The 14,958-nt window shown below is 40.3% G+C and overlaps 1 protein-coding gene across 1 annotated transcript in view; it reads right to left on the minus strand.

The window, feature by feature from the left end:
* Positions 1 to 493: 493 nt before the first annotated feature.
* LOC104389129 (amine oxidase [flavin-containing] B-like) overlaps positions 494 to 14,958 on the minus strand; it is a 37,213-nt gene continuing 22,748 nt past the window's right edge. Inside the window, exons 6-15 of the mRNA XM_009998084.1 lie at positions 13,663 to 13,804; positions 12,228 to 12,377; positions 11,415 to 11,574; positions 9,871 to 9,967; positions 9,074 to 9,127; positions 5,109 to 5,166; positions 4,030 to 4,127; positions 2,755 to 2,866; positions 1,063 to 1,125; positions 494 to 649 (exon numbers count right to left, since the gene is read on the minus strand). Coding sequence (XP_009996386.1) covers positions 494 to 649; positions 1,063 to 1,125; positions 2,755 to 2,866; positions 4,030 to 4,127; positions 5,109 to 5,166; positions 9,074 to 9,127; positions 9,871 to 9,967; positions 11,415 to 11,574; positions 12,228 to 12,377; positions 13,663 to 13,804 — 1,090 coding nt within the window. The remainder of the gene's footprint in view (positions 650 to 1,062; positions 1,126 to 2,754; positions 2,867 to 4,029; positions 4,128 to 5,108; positions 5,167 to 9,073; positions 9,128 to 9,870; positions 9,968 to 11,414; positions 11,575 to 12,227; positions 12,378 to 13,662; positions 13,805 to 14,958) is intronic.

A 14,958-nucleotide genomic window follows, 5' to 3' on the forward strand; every position in this document is an offset into this window, starting at 1 on the left:
ATAAAAACAATAAAAAGATCCTCACCAGAAGTTTGAATCAAGTGGTTAATTATTCTTTAAGCTATGGATTTCTTTTCCTATTCTACCACACAGAAAGGCAGAAAACCTCTGTTTACAACTAGAGATGGAAGTGCCTGTGAAGACATCAGGGACTGTTTCAGATACAGGTATAAAAAGAACCAGCAATCTCATCAGATCAGGCTTTATAGAGCTGTTTTGTCACTTCTGAGATCTCGATAAAGACCTTAGGGTGATTGACAGAATTCTCTAGAAATTCAATAACGAAGTTACTGTTAGAAGTAGGCATGGATTCAAGGGGTTCTTTCTCAATATCGATACTCACCCTTTATCCCTCCCCTCTAGCCCCTTCTCTGTCTATTGTTTTCTCCTCTTCCCCAGTCCTGATTTGATTTTGGAGACAGGGAAGTGCATGCCCAAATTCTCTGAAAACCCTAAAATCTCTCACGTGTGAGGCTTTGTGTCAGCACCTTTTTCAGTTTCGAACCAGAAGTCCTTTTTTGTACGCAAATAATCCTGCCGCAGCCACGGAAGTGAAGAAAGTGGAAAATCCAATCAGCTTTAGCAGTCCCGGCACAGATGGCAAGTTCCTCTCCCAAAAAGTTGTAGTGATGGGCAAAGCTGGAACATCCTGTGGGGACAGCATCCACTATCAACATAACATCTCCACTGTGAGAGGCAGGATGTAAATCAAGGTATTCCCGCAGCAGAAATGGAAATAGGTTGAAATAGTTGACGTTGTGAAGAAGTACAGTGTGTCAACATTTTTTTCTCAGTTCAAGGGAAGAGGAAAAGACACATGGAAAGGATTCATAGACTACTTAAAAAGAGCAGTTCTTTCCAATCCTCTGTTACAGAGTTTTCAGATGGGTGTCTTTTCTGAATTTCTGTCCTTTTCCTGTTTGGGGAAGGGCAGCTCTGGTGAGTAATGGAAAGTTTATTGTGGCTTTGGTTTAGTGAACTTAAATAAAAACCAACAAAATTTCATCTCACCAGCAAAACAGCAGAAAGAAAATAATCCTATCAAACTACAGAAAGACTTACAGTTGATTCAGGTTCTGGCTTCCAAATTTCACTGTCTGGGATTTTCCTCATAGCAAACAGTATCTGAAAGTAAATAACATTTCCTAGTAAATACCTTCAAAAGGGACAAAGGGCTTATTTCAATTTTAGTTTTAAAATGGCATGATGAAGATAATAATTGAGCACATAAATCTCTGTATTCATATTCTAAAGAGAACTCAACCTTTGTACAAGTAATTTCTGGGGAGGCCTGATATTTAATAAGACACTCATCCTAGCGGAAAGAAGAAATAGTAACAGAAAAACCGCTCTGTGCTTAGTTAGTCCATGTGAGACATCAGAACTTGAGTGGCCCCATGAGAACAAGATAGTATGAATATGACTAGGAGTTAAGTTTACACTCATGGCTAAGTGAGGCATGCATAAACTAGCTACTGCGTGGGCAACCTATGTATCCAGGAGTAGCTTGGTTTATAAACTTTAATATGATGTAGGAAGAGGAACAGAATCCTGAGAGCGATGACAGACGATTGCCTTCAGACAGAGAAACGCAAGACTAAAACACCTTTGCAATGGGAAACTAAGCCTTCAAAGTACCAGTGACACCAGAGATGAGAAGTATTGCAAAGATTATCTGAAATTATAGTAATGAAAGACAGCAAGATTAACTTCTACACTAAAATAAAACTGAAGTAGTGATATTAATGTTTTTCCTATTCCAGGCACTTAAAGATTTAACAAGATTCACCTTCTTTTACGATTGGCTTTTATTCTAGACAAGATTCATGGACTCTGTAAACTTTTCAATATAGAACAGTAAGAAACACCCTTGCACTGGATTTGAAGCATTTTTTTTCCTTTCAAAAATGAATGAGGAAAGAAAAACATTGATTTTTTTTTTTTTTAGCAGTCAAGTTCACTTGCCAACTTCTCTGCTGAGGCCTATGAGTTTTTGCTGTAATGCCCTTTTGTCAGCGAAGTGATGAAACACAACCTCTGGAGGTGTTCAGAAACAACTTGGGTATAACCTTCACAAATGGAACAGTTTAGGGACAGTTGATCCCTGTCTTTTAGGGGAGAGTTATGGACTAGCTGAACTCTCCATATCCCTTCCAGGACAATTTATGTTCTATGACTGTAGTTTTTAGCCACAACATTCCCTTCACCTCATAAAACAAAGATGAAATTTCTTTGGCTGCTCCATAAACAGTAATATTCCTGTAAGTATCTGAGGAATTGGAATTTTCTCAGAATGATAATATTTACATTCTTGTTTAATGACTTCATGTAGGACAGTCTCAATGGTATATCACTGTGTCCATGATATTGTTGGAACAGTTGAAGAATGGACTGGCTTTGGTCTGCAGAACTGAACTGTTCCTAGTGAGGCCAATAGTCATGATCTCTCAGTATGATGATTAACTAAGTGCCCATTTTGGGGATAAAATGACTAGGTGAGACTTGGGATTTCTGTAAGAGAAGGAAGAATGTCATTCTTGGAAACAGAGAAGAATTACATGAAACAGCCAGAGCCCTTTCTAAGCATTTCAAATGTTAAGTGCAAAATTTTAGTCCTCTTGGATGTCTATCCCCTTTGCAGGAATTTGCATGAAGATTTCAGAACATCTGAAGCTGTCGACACTCACTTTCCATTTCATCTCCAACTAAAATATCCACAGGATATTTGACAGTGCCCTGGGCTTGTGTCCATACCTCTCTGGCAGCTCTTTCTCCAGCCTGTACCGCTCCCTCCATGTATCCACTCCACTCAGTGGCTGTCTCTGTGCCAGCAAAATAGATCCTGCCAATGGGCTGCCGAATGATCCTGGAGGGACAAGCAGAAAGTCACATCAACTATATCAGGAAAGGTAACTGAAACCTCTGGGTTAGTATTGGTATACAAGTGTTTTAAACATCAAGCACTTAAAAAATAGTGGTGAAAAAAATTTGGGTGAGTTGAGCTGGAGGGGGAGTCTGCATTGCATTTCATTTCTTACAGTAAACACACCAGTGTTCATATTTTCCAAATATTAACACTGCAAATGTTGCAGTGCTATTTTTGGTTGTGAATCCAGTGTTCATAGGTGTGAAGGACAATTAGCTTGAGATGAGGCTTATTCTACCTTATTATTTTAGCCAGTGTCATAAATACCAGTGCCAGACATTACTGGTGAAGCGTAGCATTCTGAAGTACATCTCCATGATATTTCAAGTAACAAGAAGCAGGAAGGAGGAAGGAGGAAGAAGAAAAGAGGAAGGAGGAATTCATTTTACCTTATTTACCCACTTTTTGCCAGAATTTGCGATAATTATCTTTTTTAAAAAAAAAAACTAAGGCCTGCATATGTTTTTCATTACAACTGCTTTATAACTCTAAGTTCTTTTTAAATTGTAAAAGCTTATATTTCAAAAGTAGGGCTATGCCATCACATTTAAAACTACCTATTTGAATGAATTCACGGGACTGACCTGCATGCTTTTTTCTTTTTGGCAAATCTTACTTGCATGCAAAAACTTATGTTGGAAAGGACTGTACACAATGGCACACTGAATACTATATTAAGCCTTGACTACTAAAAGGAAAAGAACACTCCAAAGAAATCACTCATTACTGTCAGTGTTGGCAGGAATTAACTCTCTGACAGTATTTCTAAAATAAAAAGCTAAAGATGTGTTGGAAATTGTAACACCAATCTCAAGTATCCAATTCTGTAAACAGATCGTGAAAACTTCCCAACTCCCTTCCAAGAACTTAGCTGTATTCACTGCATAACAAGAGTGAATAAAACCCCCTACTGATAATGTACTCATCTATCATAAAGCCTCACTGAGACAAGTAGAAAGTTATGATATCTCTTTAAAATATTCCCAAGAGATCTTAAAGGTATAAAGTGAACAGTGACAGAGGATTTCTGACCCTTTCTGAGGATATTTATTAACTTGGTCTTATCTTACTACTTCCAAGCACACTAGAAATAGACACTGTACCTTCCATACTGAGTCATTATGCCTGGTGGGAAGTAGGCTGTGTAGCAGCCCCCAGAATACTGCTCTTCACACCAGTTCTTCTCTTCATAATGCACTGGCTGTAAAACAGAGATTAATTCACTCATGGAAAAGACAAATTCCTGAGAAAGCTGATATAAGAACAGAGGAGACAGCAGAGAAGAATAGCTTATGATTTCTTACATGTCAACATCTGACAAGATGAGCACGTGCAATAAGTTTCTTAATGCAGCATGGACCCAACACAATAAGCCTCAATTTTAGACACTGTTAGCTATGTTTTAAAACCTACCTAATCTGGCCGCTGTAAAACATAATCGTCTTAATCTGTCAATGCAAATTTATGCTTGAGCACAAATTTATGCTCTGAGTCACATAAAGCAAAACTAAAAAAAGCTGTACACAGGTATAATACTTGTAATATGTACACTGGATACATATACATACTGTTAAAAATGTGAAGCATAGCAATTGCATGGTTCTGCATCCAATAATGTTTTTAAAATTATACAATCTCATGGTTGGTGTCTACACCTTTTAACTCCTGCAAAATCACCTTAAAGGATAAAGGGCATTGATCATATAAACTAAGCGTGAGATCACAGAAATCCTACCAGTTATTTATCATTACAGCAAAGAGATGGCAAGGGAAGGGCAAATAGAAAAAAGACATGCAGCAAGGGACCTTGTCAACTAGTAAGAGAGAAGAAAACTTATGCTCAACAGACTGAGAGGGAAAGGCACATCTGTCACATCTGAGAAGAGTTGAGATGCATAGTGGCAGTACTGTGAACATCACCCATGAAGCTGGCCAAGAACAATTCTGTCTTTTAACTGTTTCATAGGCTCATTCTTAACTTCTCTGCCAAGCATAATCAAACACTTGCCATAACTTCCTCTCCACTCCTTTACAGAGGGCAGCAAGTCCTCCCGTAGTAGGTACCTTTTACAAAATACTACACACTGTTGTGCTGGAGCAGCGCTGCATTCCAGTTTCACTCTGTCCTTCCCCAGCTCAACAAGTCTGACAAGAGACACTACAGTTCAGACTTTATGCTTACATGTAAAGCCTCCTCTGATCCCAGAACCTTTGCATAGAGCTCACACAGCCTTGTCTTCCTGCAAAGAGAAAAGCAACAAAAGACTTCCGTGTAAGGAAAGAAAAAAACAAATCACCTCTAGTATGTCCTAGTTTTGAGAGAACAATTATTAATACCTGCTTGAACTTAGAGTTCCAGCTTTTTGGGATCTATTCTAATTGGTCCACCTCTGGATCACTAGAAACAATTCACGCAAACTCCTATGCTGTGTAAGTGTCAGTTTTACCAGCAGTTATGCAAGCTTACCCTTAAGGTATCTCTAAGTAGCCTAAATTCATATATTATCCAAGTTCCTCCGGGCTGTCAGGAAAAGAAAGCACTAAGGCATTGCACTTTTTTGCATTAGCACATAGTCTAACTTATGGCTTGTACGTACAGAGATGCAGCAGGTATTGATGGCGTGAGGCTTTCAGGGAATCAGTACTGTATTTCTGTACTAAAAAAAAAATAAAAATCCTCCTGTTTGTGAGTCCATAAATCCACGAATACACTTCACTCTGCAGCAAACCCCAAATGCAATTAAGTTTGTTCCTACAAGCTTTGGGGTCTCACCGTTTACTCTTAGCTGCACTGCACCGATTCCCAAACACAGAGAGATCAAGATGAAATAATAGTCAACAATTACGAAAAATAAAGATGCAAACACAACACCTGAAAGACTTATTTCTGGAAGCAACTCCTGTTCTACACAGAAAGCCATGCTGGATACAGAAATACAGCAGTCCCAGCTGTACTGCAGGGCCTACACGTACAGCTACAGAAGCATGGGAGGAAAGTGCCTCTATATACTGCTGCATGAAGCCAGGCAGCTATACAGGAGCCCAGCTATACCCATGAGCAGCTGAACTCAAAGAATGCCATAGAAAGGGGGTGATGAGAAAAAAAAACACCAGGAAGAGCTTAAGGGCTTTGAAGGTGTCCTCTGCAGGCTGGGTCTTGAGCAGAAAAGTGAAGGCTGTTACAGTATGGGAAGAGCTGTGGCCCTGGGGTTATTTTGCTGTTGGCAAGCACAGGGGAAGGAAGCAGCCCCTTCCTCATGCCCCAGGGCACTGGACAAGGGCCAGCCTGCTCCAGAAGCAGAAATGCACAGCAACACAACGACTGGCCAGGAGGGATCAGAGAGCAGCAGGGTCTATGTATCAACATCCCTTTGCAGTCAGGGGGTGACATGAATCCAGCAATGGCCCTAACAAAAGGGATTGTTTCCTCCATCTCTCTTTCCATGTGGTGATCATCTCCTGCAGACTACCAGCACCTACCCAGTGTCTGAACATAATAAACATTCATTTTAACAGCATGATCCAGCAAAGCCTTTGCTGAGGTCTGTCCACCACCTCTTGCAAATGCCAACTGGCTCCTCCTTTAAGGGCAAGGTCAGTAACACCACGAGGCTCCACTGGAAAGTATGTTATCATCTGTGGACCTACCTACTCTGCTCCTCCCAGCACCATGACAGGGATGAGAAGGAAGAAAGGAATTACTAATCGATAATAAAGTATCACTTGGCTGAAAAAACCCATAGCAATGCAGTTTCTAAAGCGCTGAATCGTACCAGCAGCAATCTGTCACTGAGGACATCCTTCCTAATAAGAGCAATCCTTGCAGATGGGCTGGTATCTCTGCAAGATCTGCACTTTTTATCCTAGAGCAGTTTAAATAAATACTTATTTATGGATTTATGGCTAATACTAGCATGGAACATATAGAAAATGTAGTGAGTAAAATCCTTATTTCTTGGCTTTGGATTAATCTGTGAAATTGCCACCAGCACTACACAAGAGGAATGTTATGCCTGGAGCTAACTCAGTAGGGTCCTGTTGAAAGTTACATCACACCCAGCGTGGAAGAAGTGCTCATGCAGATAGATACTCATCTCTTCTCCCTGGTCTCTTCTTCCACAGCAGTGTGTGACACCTTCGTTGCACAGAAATGCAAGATAGGGCATAATCTAACCACTGCAATTACTCATTGATGCTTGGTCTGGGAAGACCAGCTGGAAGGCAGCAGTGAGTTTTACTCCCTTACATCTGGCTTAGGTTGTAGAACAGTTTCCATCCCCTCCCACAACTGCTGTTCTCAGCCGTGATTTAAGTTGTCTGCCATGGACTCTACATCCTACTCTTGCTATCCAAGAATTACTGAAAACCTTACCCTGTCAACAACATAACAAAGGGAGAGCCCAGCTTGTGCTGACAGGAAAGCACAGCATCTCAGTGAGATGCATCCTCTGCAGGGTGCAACAAGAAGCTTTTCCTTGGCAGGGATCCCTCCCTGCAAATGCCATAGCCCCCATCTAAACAACAAACTTGCTGCACCCTGAACACACACTGGGAGAAAGTCGGGGTGTGTGCTCTGCCTTCTCCTGAACCCTAGTTTCCACTGCAAGGTGAGATGTGTGCTCATATGCAGGAGAGAAGCTGCAATGCAGCCCAGCAGGTTCCCACCTTGGCAGACTGAGACCAGGACTTCAGGAACCAGAGGCATCCCCGTGCCCTTGCAGCAGGGTACTTCTATCAGTTACCAACCCAAGTATACTTCTACATTAGTTACCAAAGCAAAGTTATTCCTAGTCTATGGTTTATTCCCTAAAAGATGAGGGTTCAAAATCCTTTTGTTTAAAAGTTAGCCATGGCCAGCAGCAGAGTCAGAAAAGTGTACTCATGTTTTTAACACCCAGGGGAAAGCAACCTTTCCTTAATGATGCCTTGCACTCAGCCAGGACAGCCCTTCATTTCAAAGAATGAGGACCTGTTCTCAAATACCCCAAATGCTCAGCTGCATCTAGTGTATTGACACACAGTGTAGACACCATTTGGTGTTAATGATGGCTTAATATGCTGCATTTCACAATACCTACACTACTTTTATTGTCAGTCACCTGCTGGACGTCTTCTTCAAAGCCTGAGTGCCGGGGAAAAGGCTGCCTTGTCCATTCTTGCCAAAATTAAAAACACTGTGTGTCACTTGAAAAGATTGGGACATTAGACCCATTATCCACAATCTGCTAGACTACCTGCAAAGCTAATCTGAGTTGACTGTGTCCACTCTAGTTAGACTAGCTATTACTGTAAAATGTTTATTTGGACACAGTATTCCTTGTGGCATGCTTTAAAAACAGAGGTATTTTCTCCATGTCACAATAAGGTTCTCCTCATATCCACAGTCCCTACTTGTAGCTTTAATTTGATCAGATACTGTGAATCAATGTGATGGAAAAAACTCATTACTGTGTAAATTCTGTTTTAGTAATAAACAAAAGAAACACTATTGTATGCAGAGACCTGTATCAACAAGACAGTAAAAAAGACCTTCATTTGTGCCTGAAGGGGATTTTTTTCCATAACTCAGCTGGAAGCAGCTTTTGATTCCTTCATGATACAAAGGTCTCATTCATGGCAGCTACAGCAGCCTCAAGGTTGCACTAGATTACAGATGATGAAAGGACTCTCCAGGGTGAATAGAAAGAAAAAAAAGTCAAATTCATGCTTTCTGACAAGCTTTCGAAGAGCCAAGTGCACTTGCAAGAAGCCAGGGGGATAGTAGTGGGGAGGGATGAGGCTGGCCCTGGACACTTACCAGTGAGGGCAGCAGAGTATCTACATTAGTTTCATAGTCAGCAGCTTAGACCAGTTATTTTGCAAAACTCATATAAGCAGAGCAGCCCTGCTGGAAAAGGAGAACCAGAACCTGAGCATGTCCAAAGAGCAGGGACTAGCTACTACATCTGTTGCCTATTTATGGGAATTTTGTGGGGTTTTCATTCAGAAACAAGTAACAGATCTTCTTCCTTAAAGTGACATGTCCTCCTACTGTTCCAAAGTTACAGAAAGCTTACTTCAAATTGGGGCTTTTTTTTTTTCTGCTCTGGTCATTTATAACAAAAGTTTGACTCAGATTCCACGCAGATCTCTGGTGTTTGTCCTTACCTTTCTTCTTTTGTGAGACCCGTCAGTCTTCTACACTTCCGAGCAAGAATGAAGCTGAAAAATAGGAATACCACAAACTATTTTCTTCCATTATCTTACTACATTTCTTGCATTATTTAAAATGTCAATAGCTTATGATGAGATGTTAATCAAATTAGCTTTTGGGTCTCCACCCAAAACATCCATTTCACCTCTCTGCGCAATGTTATATTCTACGTCTGCTGCTTGCAGTCCACAGGACTCACTGTGGAAGGAACCACTCCGAGGTTCAGGTTGGAGTATTTGTATGAGCTCTTTCCCAGTGTCCTTACATTTATACAGCAGGGCATGCAAGCATATAACAACATGAGGTGAAGCCTGGGATTGAGCTGGAAATTTCGTTAAATACAATTTCTAAACTTATCATAGTCTCTGACTGTTTAGAAATAAAACATAATTATAGGGAAAAAAATAAATAAATAACTGGAAGATTTAGGGAAGGCAAACTATTTGGAGATCCATTTCTGCAATCATTCCCTTTCTTCTCCTTCCTTTCCTTTCCTGCAATCTTGTATTTTGCCACAAAAAGAGTGAGAAAGACAGAAGAAAAACAGAATTCCACTTTTTAAAATTAGCAACTAAATCACAGGGATAACTTTTTTGAAAGAAAAGTAAATAGAACATATTCAGCACAAATTGAGAAACTCAACCCTTTATTTTTAAGTATTTCCCTTCAAAAGTAGCAGGTTTTCTGTTTTAATTGTTGCCTCTCAGGCAGAATAAAAATGCATCAACTAGACATCTTCTTTGGCTCTTACCCAATTATGGCAGGAAAGCTGCCATCAGGCTTTGTATCATCAAGTGTTAAACCAATTGCAGCATCCTCATCTTCAATGATCATGGTGCCACAATACCCTGGCAAGCAGAAAGCGGAAAAGGAGTTAGGGTCCATGTGTCCAAAAGCAGGAACAAGGTTCCAAGAAGTTGTGGAATACTTATAACTTGACTGGAAAAAGCCCTAAACAACCTGATCCAAATTCATCCTGCTTTGAGCAAGGCATTGGACTAGATGGCATCCAGAGGTCACTCCCACTCTCTCTTATTCTCTGATTCTAATGTAGGGAGATATGAAAAGAAAGGAAAGAAGAATAAAACAAAACAAACAAAAAAACCAACCCAACCCAAACCAAACCAAAAAAAAACCCTAAAGCAATCTCCATCAATTGACCAACATTAGCCCATAGGTCCCTTGCAGTGTAATATCCCTTTGGTTCAGAGAAGTGCTAGATCATCTCTAGAGGAGAAAATTCAGATCTCAGATGTGCTGACAATTAATAACCATTTTCAAGCACCTTTAGACTAGAAAGCCAACAAAGGAATCTCCTATTGCTGAATTTATGATACAAAAATAAATTATTCTGCAAGCCAGTAATTATTAATTACACAGAAACAGATTGGTCTCAGATATCAAAGATGTTCAAGTACCTCCAGTACAAATGATTCTGTATATGACATTTATATCAGACATAGGAGGAGATATTTGTACATTTGTTTGAAAACACAATTATTCTTAAAATAAGTGTTTGAAGAGAATAAATTGTTTTTGAAGGAACAACCAGAGTGTTAGGAAAGCACAGTATGCAAACTATGGGTTCTACCAGGAAATGAGTGTCACCTCTTGCCAATTCACCCCAAACCTAATAGCCAGAATATGTCAGGATCCAGAAAATAATTTGCTGAGATGAAGGGTGGATAACATTTGCAGACAAACACAAATGTGGAGTCTCTATATCCAGTGAAGAGAAATGGGTGCTACTACATTGCAGATTGTCTTAGATTCAGAAAGTTCTAAAAGTGATCTGAGGAATCATGATGGAAGTACTCAGCATGTAAAGGGAGTGCAGGATGTCTAGCCCAGCTGGGGATGTCTGTGTGAAGACAAATTAATCCTGCCCTGCGCATCCAGAAGCCAGAGATTTTGGAGGCTGACAAACTGATTGGATAAAATCTCACTCCATCACATATCAGTTGGACCTTTAGCTTACTGTACAAGTGGGAGAGATGCATCTCATATTCAGGCGCCACTGAAGGAAAAGAGGAGGACAACAAAAGACAACCAAGGCAAGAAGCAATAGACATGAGTTCTCCCTTCATGCCTACCACCTCCTTTTAATTCTCCCATCCACTCTCTCTTCCCAAATCACCTCTCAAGTTCCGCAAACAGGGAACAGCAAAACTGGCATAGAAGTGTACGAAGTCTCCTTCTATGGTCCAGCATCCTCTAAACACAAAGTCTACTCCATTGCATGTACCTTCTTCCCTCCCTCTGTTACTACTATTCCCTTCAATTAAAGCATAATACCCTTCTTTCTCCAGAAAGTTTCCTTATAGTACACAATACACTTGATGACTGAGCCCATGGGGATTCGGTTGATGAGCTGGTTTCTCATTGGTGGCAAAGGTGGGTTGAAATGAATCTTCAAACCAAGAGCAGGGGGAATGGCACTGATCACATATTTGCCCTGGAAAAGAAATTATACATAAGCCAAATACATTCTTCACTACTTCATGCTAAGTATGTTGCTTTAATGATCTTGGCAGACAACTGAGGAGGCTCCAGGGTGTATCTTCTGAAGCAATTTTGGCATTTAGCATAAGAATTGCAAAACTGAAGACTCACAAAATCCTGGTTGTTAAACAACAAACAAGCATTATAAAAACAGCCATCTGTTCCAATGATGGGCAGCTGCTCTTTCCCCAGCATTTGACAAAAAGCCAGTGGAAAGATTTTCTGTATTACAAGGGTTCATCAGTCTCCCTTCCATCTGGACTCCTCTATTACAACTTGGAAGCAAAGCCTGAAATGTTTTTCACAGGAAGATTATTACTAAGCTACATTTCTGTGCTCACCATACAATTATTCTTTAATTTGGAAGGTAACTGAATACTAGAGGAGACGCTAGTGATGGAAGAACTCAAATATACTTTGCTTTTCAGGCATCACTTCAAATCTCTACTATTGCTATTACTTGGGGATGATGAGAAAGTGTGATTTTTCTGTCAGTCACTTTAAACTCTGCTACATTTTTGTACAGGAGAAGTCAGAAAGGAAAAGCTAAAGGTTTTCTAGCCATCCCAGCAAAATCAGCTGCTTAAATGTCAGAGGTTTCATTACCTCATATAATTCACGATCTAAGGTTTCCACTATGACACTTTCACCCGACTGGTCGATGCGGATGACTGGCTTCCTCAGCTTCACCCGGCCTCCCAGGCGCTCCATGATTTTCTCACTGATCTGGCCAGAGCCCCCAACAAACTTTCTCTCCTGAAACACAGAAAACAACAACTTAGCAAAGCAGAATCAGCTGAGTGATGCATGTGAAGCACATTTCACAACAAGCATTTTGCTCAGCATTCAAAGCAAATCCTTCCACTGTTATCAGACCTTTTCAAGGAAGTCCAGCAGTCTCACTTGGAAAACATATTCATGCTCCTTTCTCTTCCAGCTCCTTTCTCTTCCTCAAACACTTCCTGTACTTGACCACCAGCCAAAACTAGAAGTATCAGCAACCTCATGAGAAAATCCCTTCTTGTGTGGTCTCCAAATGGATTCCACAGACCCGTGTGAATCAGCAAGACTTCTGAAAAGCACTTAAACTTTTAATCCTTCCTCTGAGTTCACTCTTATCTCTGCAGAGGTCTGTGCATCAGAAGTAGGAACCCTGATCCCCATAATAAATAACAAGGTGTAAAGAGGTGATGTAGCTCATACCAAAAATATATCCCAAAGTATGTAACCTAACCTAATGTAAACTCAAATCACCTCTAACATAACACAGCATTCAAATAATATAGTATATAATGAATATACAGTTTATTTACGTATAATTATCTCTTATCAATGCATCATGCATTTTAACATGTTTTACTGGTTTTTTTGCATTTTTAATTATTTATGATTACATCATCTGCATTTCTAACCCATAATTATTTCTAATATCATCCATAAAACTTGCATTTCTCAAGGGTAAGACCATTGCCAGAGTCTTTACTTTCTTGAAATGCAGAAGCAGCACTAATATATCAGATTTCAAACATTTCAGAGAAATAATATTTTTAAGCAGGGGTGTTCATGTTCTTCAGACTGATTTTAAAATCTTAACAGTTTAAATCCTGGGAGCTAGTGTCTTTAGGAACCCAGTTCTGGGTGACATTTTCCATGTTAATTCAGAGCATCTACACACTAATGCAGCCAGCACTGCCATCCCCACTATGTGGTTCTGAAATGGTAAGGCTTGCTTCAGCCTCAGAACAGAAAAAAGCGTAAGTAATACCTTCTTTTTTTAAAGTTTTCTAACCAGAGCTCAAACAGAAGGGAGAGTTAGGAACTGATATAAATCTGCAAATCTACTGATTCCTGAGCTAATGCCTTCAGCACAGGAATAGCCTTCAACATTAGTTTTGCAAGATTTTGACTAATGTGTAAATTAATAGAATTAGTTATCAATGTGCTACTGACTCAAAGTCATGGATGTCTCAGTTGGCCCTCTGAACTAAAATAAACAAGCAAGGCCCTGTCACAAGCTACAGAAGGAGAAGGCTGACAGTACCTGCCCTCCATTAGTTGTTGAGAATATCCTCACTGTTCCTCCACACTGCTTCACATACCACAAAAACCAAAGGGCAGAGACCTCGTGGGGTTCAGAAGTGACATCCACATTCACAAACAGAGTTGCGAAACTCTTGGCAGCACTGCAGCAAAAATGAGAGTTAATTTAAAAACTAAAGGAGGGTCACAATCTGGTTCTTTAGTAAGGGAGAGGCTGTCTTCTGCGTTCTTGTCTTTCACTGAGGGCAAAGGACTCCGCAATTTCAGTTGAAATAGGAAACAACACCTGCTGTATTCCAGCAAAACTTGAGCTCCAGGAGGCAGAAGAGCCAGGGAAAGCTTATGTCACTTTATGCTACTAATACAAAGTTAGCTTGTCATCCTAGAGTCTGGATTAAAGGAAAAAATCCCCCCTATCTTCACTCGACTCCAAAACCACCATGTCTTCCCATGGTTCCTGGATTACATCCAAGATACACAGCTCTGTTTGCACCTGTTAAATGCCTGTCCCTCAAGCACACAGCATTGAAATTATTCAACACTTGTCATTAAAAAGTTAGGGCTCTTGTCTAAGCTAAATATCTAAGCTCTCTGGATTAGTCAGCATCTCCTCACTGTCTCTGCTCCTTTGGTGTGCTCAGAGAGGAACACAACAGCTGGAACATAACAAGGAAAGAAATGTATATAGGAAACCATAAGCGAAGAGAGCATACACACATTCATGCAAAAGTCTGACAAGGAAAGGTGAACTATCTTTTTGACTGCTCAAGTCAGTATCTTAAACAGTGGTCAGGTAGCAAGTGGTGGTGAACACAAATGTGAAAAGCAGCCTATGTCTGAAAAGTGATCATTGCTTTCTGTCCTCCAATTGGTGCTTTCTTAACAGCTTTACTGAAAATTTCTGTATAAACCTGTATGAGATTTTAGGGTGCATAAACAGAGTTAATTAAGGCTCGGGGAAATATTCCTCCTGTTAGAATAAATACTTCCTCTGCCCTCACTCTGAGGAGGAGTTTAAAGGGACATGGACAGGACCAGGAGATGCTCAGCTTAATTGCAGTGTGCTTGACAGGGACTGTAATTCTACAGGTTTTTCACATGACAGGCTTCAGGCAATCATCAACTTCTAAACGAGTAGATTGGTCCACTTTTAGTTGCTTCTTTCTTTTTTCAGTCTTCGAACATTTTTGAATGGTGGGGAGGTGGGGGAGAAGTGAAATGCCTAACTCAAACAGCTGTAGATACAGACAGAAAAAAAGGCATCTTCTTTCCTTTTTAAAAATGCCAAATCCTGCTG

The sequence above is a fragment of the Chaetura pelagica genome, unplaced genomic scaffold, assembly GCF_000747805.2.
Source record: "Chaetura pelagica isolate M959 unplaced genomic scaffold, ChaPel_1.0 scaffold360, whole genome shotgun sequence".
Lineage (NCBI taxonomy): Eukaryota > Metazoa > Chordata > Aves > Apodiformes > Apodidae > Chaetura > Chaetura pelagica.